The 6,732-nt window shown below is 38.8% G+C and overlaps 1 protein-coding gene across 1 annotated transcript; it reads right to left on the reverse strand.

Moving 5' to 3' along the window:
* Positions 1–536: 536 nt before the first annotated feature.
* On the reverse strand, positions 537–6,347 carry LOC137631882 (uncharacterized). The gene has a single exon (XM_068363888.1). It carries the CDS (start codon positions 6,345–6,347, stop codon positions 537–539), a length of 5,811 nt encoding a protein of 1,936 aa, XP_068219989.1.
* Positions 6,348–6,732: the final 385 nt, after the last annotated feature.

A 6,732-nucleotide genomic window follows, 5' to 3' on the forward strand; every position in this document is an offset into this window, starting at 1 on the left:
TAGAATATATACAAATTTCAGTAAAGAAATAAACTTACATCTGTGTTACTCTAAACTACATCCAATACAAGCGAAACGAATTTCCAAAGAAATGTTCTTCACACTTTGAAGACTTCTTCTACTCTGTCAGTCATCAAAAACCTTGATCCTATTTCTAAAACATATAATTGTTACAGTGTGATTCCAACACTGATAACTACCAGGATAAACAATCTTTTCAAGAACTACTCAACACTTAACAAACAAATTACAGCAGTAACTATCAAAAAAAGACTGAACAATGTTTACATGTAAAACGGACAAAATATCTACAATACAATTTAACCGTAATCACCAAGTTGAAAAACAGAGCTTATTAAATAATTATATACAGAAATGGTTTCTATAAAATGCTGCATTTACATTCTCGGCCCTATAAACAAATTATTTGTTTATCAAAATCAATCATATCTATAAATGCAGGTGATATAAATAACTTCTATAATAAATGTAATATACTCTCAAATCCTTTGATCCTAATAAAATAACTATTATAATCATTGTTCCTCTACTGCAAGGAGAAGAACAAGCTTTTGAATGGGTCGAAGGAGCTCTGATGTCTGTGTCTTTAAAACTACACTACGTACAATACCAGTTCTGTCCTTTCCAGTGCTGATAACACGACCCATCATCCAGTTACTCCTTAACTGATTATCATCTTTTACAAGGACAATATCACCAACTTGAAGATGCCGCTTTTCCTTGTTCCACTTCTGTCTCTCTTGTAATGTTGACAAATATTCTCTTCGCCATCTAGTCCAGAATAAGTTAGCCAAGAATTGAACATATCGCCACCTCTGTCTCAGATACATATCTCCTTTCTGAAAAACACCAGGTGGTGGCTTCACAACACTTGATTTCTGTGTGAGAAGCTGTGCTGGACTGAGTGGTTGTAAGTAATCTGGGCTGTCACTGACTGTGGTCAAAGGACGGTCATTCACTATAGCCTCAACTTCTGTGAGAAGAGTGCGGTAACTCTCATCATCCAGTCGTCCAGCATGTTCCTTGAAGAGAGGAGTCAAGACCTTTCTCACAGTTCTAATCTGACGTTCCCACACACCTCCCATATGACTAGCTGTAGGGGGATTGAAGGTCCAGCTGATGCTTTCTTTTGAGAGGAAAGCTCTGACCTGATCATCATTCATCTCTTGCAGTGACTTCCTCAACTCCTCAGCTCCATGAAAGTTTGTCCCATTGTCACACCAAATCTTCTTTACATTTCCTCTTCTAGCAACAAACCTTCTTAAAGCATTTATGAAGGACGATGTGTCTAAGGAATTGGCTGTCTCTATATGAATTGCTCTTGTAGACAAGCAAGTAAATAATACACCATACCTCTTCCTGATTTGCCTTCCTTCTTTGACTTCCTGTGGCCCAAAGAAGTCAACACCTGTGTGTGTGAATGGAGCAGCTGGAATTACTCTTTCCAATGGTAAATCAGCCATCTTCTGGTTTAGAACAGGGTTTCTCATTTTTCTGCAAATGACACATCTTTGTAGAACCTGGCGGACACTTGCATTAGTACGGATAATCCAGTAAAGTTCTCTAAGTTTTGCCATCACATGGTTGCGTCCAGCATGAGCTAATTTTTCATGTGTGTACCGGATAATCAAAGTGGTAATATGACTCTTTCTAGGTAATATCATTGGATGTTTCTCGCCAGCTGAAATTTCTGCTTTGGAGAGCCGTCCATTAACGCGAAGAAGCCTGTCTTTAGGATCAATGAAGGGATCTAGTTTATAAATGCTACTGCTACTACAAAGTCCTCGGCCCCTTGACCCTTCGCTCTTTTGTAAGAGTGTCACTTCCTTACTAAAAGTTTTCTTCTGAATATATCTGATGACTGCTTTTTCAGCAGCATCTAATTCTTCTGCTGTAAATGAACCATTAATTCTAGCTTGTCTCTTAGATTTCAGTATGGAAAAAAGACGGTGATACACAGCAACAGCCATCCTCAATCGATGCCATGAAGAATAATACTCAAGAAACTTATCAACAGCATTTCCTTCCCCATCTTCTGGATGTACTGCAAAACTTGTAGATCCTTCCAATTCAACTACACCATGGGGCATATAATTTTTCCACAGCTCCTCTGGTCCTTTAAGAAAATATGGGCCATCAAACCAAGTGTTACTGTTCAGCATTTGCTGACTTGTGAAACCTCTTGATGCAATATCAGCAGGATTCTCTTTACTCTGAACATATCTCCACTGTGTATTTTCAGAGAAATCCTTGATTACTTTCACTCTAATTGCAACAAATATAGGAAATCTCTTTCTATCATTAAAAATATAGTGAAGAACTGTTGTAGAATCTGTGTGATAGAATGTCTGGTCCACTGTAATCTGCAGCTCTTTCAAAATGTGTTGTGCGAGATTTATGGACACCACTGCAGCAGTCAATTCCAGTCGCGGTATGGTTGTTGCCTTTACAGGACACACTCTAGACTTTCCCATCAGCAGAGCAGTAGAAATCCTCCCACTGTTATCAGAAAGTCTCATGTATGCTGCAGCACCATAGCCTTCATTACTAGCATCTGAAAACATGTGCAGCTGTGTGGAAGTCACTGTACCAAATTCCTTTGGTTTGACACATCTTGGAATCTTTAAGTTACTCAGGATTGGTAAATCATCAAGCCACCTTCTCCAGGGCTTCAGGTATTTTTCGGGAATAACATCATCCCATCCCAAGCTGCTATCCTGACAAACTTCGCGAAGAATTCTCTTAGCTGGCAAAAGAAAAGGAGCCACAAAACCAAGAGGATCATAAAGGGAACATACTGTTGACAAAATACCTCTCCTTGTAAATGGTTTTGGGTCCAAGCTTGCGGAGAAAGTAAAGTAGTCATTTTCAATATTCCACTGAAGACCAAGAGCTCTTTCTACATGAAGTTCATCATAGTCAAGATCACATGTTTGACGATCTTTTGAACGGTCCTCTTGTGGGATTGATTTCAACACCAGCCTGCTGTTACTCACAAACTTTGTCAGCCGAAAACCTCTTTCCTTCAATGCTGCTGTAACGTCTTTCACAAGTCTTAATGCCTGCTCTTCTGAAGGTACAGACTTTAAATAGTCATCCACATAAAAATTAGTCTTAATGGTGTGTTCTACATCTGGACCATACTTATCTCTTGCATGGTCAGCTGCTGCCCTCAAAGCATAATTGGCGATGCTAGGTGATGATACTGCTCCAAAGATGTGAACACCCATCCGATACTCTGTAAGTTCGCTTTCAAGTTCACCACCAGGCCACCATAAAAATCTTAGGTATTTATGTTGATCCTTTGGTACTTGAACTTGGTAAAACATAGATTCTATGTCACCCATCAAGGCCACCTTTTCTAGACGAAATCTGAGGAGCACTCCAATCAGGGAATTAGTCATATCAGGACCTTGCATCAACTTGTCATTAAGGGAACTACCCTGGTATTTAGCACTACAGTCAAAGACTACTCTAATCTTATTTGGCTTTTTTGGATGGTAGACACCATGGTGAGGTAGATACCATGCAGGTTGTTCATCATACGACTGATCCTCCGGAACCTTATAAGCATATCCTTCAGACACCAATTTCTCAACAAATTCCACATAATCTTCACGGTACTTTGGATTTAGTTTCATTTTTCTTCTTTGCCATTGTGCTCGTTTCACTGCCTGTTCTCTATTGTTTACCAAGTTAACTTTATTGGTTCTAAATGGTAGGGGAAGCTGGTAGTGTCCATTGGTAAACTGAATGTTTTTTGCCACTTCTTTGAGGAACTGTTGATCTTCTTGTGACATACCCTTCTCATCAGGAATTCTACCAACATCTTTCTCACTAAAGTCTCTTTCAAACATATGGACCACAGCTGCAGGAAGAAAACATTCCTTTACCCTTTCAACTTCCTGAAGAAAGACATGGTGACATGAAATACTGTTCTTCTCTGAAGAGTATTTAAAATGTAGAGGTCCACTAACAGTCCATCCATGGTGGTAAAGAACTGCATAAGAATCTTGACCCTTGGCTGGAAGCACCTCTAATGGTTGCAGTGCTTTAGGGCAATTACTGCCAATCAACAAATCAATCTCCAGATCAGCTCTATAATCAGGAATTAGATCAGCAATATTCCTCAGACCGGCCACCTTTTTGAGCAATTTTGGTTTTGGTATCTGTTGATGACTCACTGGGATATCTTGACGAGTAAAGGTTTTTGGCAGATCAATAGTGTTGTTTCCTTCCATATCTGTAACACACAAATTATTAACCGCCAAAGTATTCACAATGTTTACGCCATGCATGGTTTGAAGCTTTAAGCATGTCTCTGTTCCAGATGCACCTATCTGCTCTCGTAAACTCTCTGTGATGAAACATCCAGTGCTGCCATTATCAAAAAAGGCATAAGTGTCCAAAACTACTTTGTTTCCTTTCTGATATACTTTTACTGGGAGAATAGCCTGTAATATTGTATTTACTTCACTAACATGATTGGTAGTACATGTGCTAACAATAATTTCACTTGCATCTTTGCTTGATGAGCTATCATTCTCTTTATGTAGCTTGAATCCGTCGATATGCAGTGATGTGGGATGCCTCTTAGAGCATGTCTTACATTGCTTCCTTTTCATACATCCTTTAGAGGTATGGTTGAGACCAAAGCATCCAAAACACAACCTTCTCTCCTTAAGGAAATCTATTTTTTCTTCAGAGGTCTTCTTAGCAAAATTCCAGCAATCGTCAAGATCATGGTTTTTCTTGCACATTGGACATGATTTCTCTTTCTCAGACACTATTGATGTCTTTCTATTTTCTGGATTCAGTTCTGCTTGGGTAGCAAAGCTTGAACTTTTGCTCTTTTGTTGACAAGATCTGAATTTGAAGCTACCAGAGTTGTTTTCAGGCTTTGAGTAATTATTTTGAAGAGCAAACTTGCTGAATGCTGGGTCGTTTGCTGCCTTTGCCTTTTTATAAACAAATTCAACCAAATCTGCAAAATCAACTCCTCCCTTTTCTTCCCTCAAATGTCCAGCCAGGCTACACCACTTGTTCTGAAGAAATGTTGGAAGTTTTTTAACAACTGCTTGAAGGTTAGGAAGATGATTTAGTACTTCCATGTGTGACAAGTTTGTCATGGCATGTCTGCACTTAATAAGGAATAAAGCAAATGTATACAAGCTATGAGGATCTTCGTGTTTCAGTGCAGACCAAGAAATAAGTTTCTTAATATATGCCATCGACACCTTGTAGGGATCTCCATACTCTTGACTGAGCAAATTCCTAGCTGTAGTATATCCTTCTGAAGAACTCATATACAAGCATCCACCTATCAAGTCTTTGGCTTCCCCTTCAAGTTGCTGATCCAAGTAGTACAGTTTGTCAGCATCACCCGAAGCATTTGGGGCAATTCTGGCATCAAATGCCATCATGAAACTGGCAAACTCAATAGGATCACCTTTAAATTTTGGTACTTCTATGCTTGGAAGCAACATTGCTGCAGTCATGTGCTGCTGTGTCTTCAGGAGCATCTCTTGTTGGGACTGTAGTTGCATATCAAGATTTGGCTCGGAGAACCGACACTGGCTAGAACTACAGGGAACGTTCGCTTTCAACTGAGGAGTATCTGCTATTATATCCGAAGGTTGTGGTTGGAACGGGTCTACATTTTGATTCAACTGGGAAGGAGTATCTTTCGGCACGATATCCGAAATATTGTCAGCTTCAGCATAAACTCTTTCTCTTGCTTGAGACATTGCAATTTTTGTTTCTAATTCCAATTGCTCTTGCTTTTTTCTAAGTATAAATTCTTGCTCTTCCATCACTTTTGCTTTTTCTCTCATAGCATGTTGAACCATCAATTCTGCCAGTCTAGCTTTCTCTTTGAGGCGAGCAGATCTTACACTATTTCTGCTGGACTTGGTCCTGCTAGTGGATGAGGAACAAAGACTTTTTCTATCAAGGTCTGCCGTCAATTGTAATTCACTTTCCTTGACCCAGTTATTCATTTCTGAAATGAAACGATCAATGGATACTGTATTTTCTGAATACCTCTTATTTACTGTGTTTCGTTCACTGGAATCTGTTAAATGCTTCTCATATTGCTGAAAACATTCATCATATTCATCACGTAATTTACAGAAAATAATCATTTCAGACTTCACCAGATGGAGATTATCACAATTATCCATTAGTCTAAAGATCTCATTTCTCCTTTTGGTCACAGCAGACAGAGCAGCAGTCTGGGCATTTTTCAAAGTTTTCATTTGCTCTTGTATCACTTCGAGACAATCTTCACTGACTATAGACACAGCAACTTCGCTAGATTCCGGCATTTTCAATCACAAGATTTTCTTGAACTAATGTAGCTGCCGTTTTCTTCAAAGCCACAGGGATGAGATGGAGAATAGACACAGATACTGTTACTCACGTCACACTTTATTAAAAATTTGATATAAAGTTCAAGTTGGTATCACAAGACACTTTAAACCACCTTAAAGCTTTAAATCACTTAACACTAAGCACTACAACTTAAGTTGACCATAACTGTAAAAACTTATACTGTAGTTGGTCAGTACTCCAAGACCAGAGAACCAATGATGAGTACTTTGCTAGTAGTGCAGGGCGACGAGGTTCAAGAAACTGAAAACAACAAAATACAAACTTACTAAATTTGTTAAAAAGAAATTCCATAATAAACAAAGAATTGAATAGTTTGCT

This window comes from Palaemon carinicauda, chromosome 40 (assembly GCF_036898095.1).
Source record: "Palaemon carinicauda isolate YSFRI2023 chromosome 40, ASM3689809v2, whole genome shotgun sequence".
NCBI lineage: Eukaryota > Metazoa > Arthropoda > Malacostraca > Decapoda > Palaemonidae > Palaemon > Palaemon carinicauda.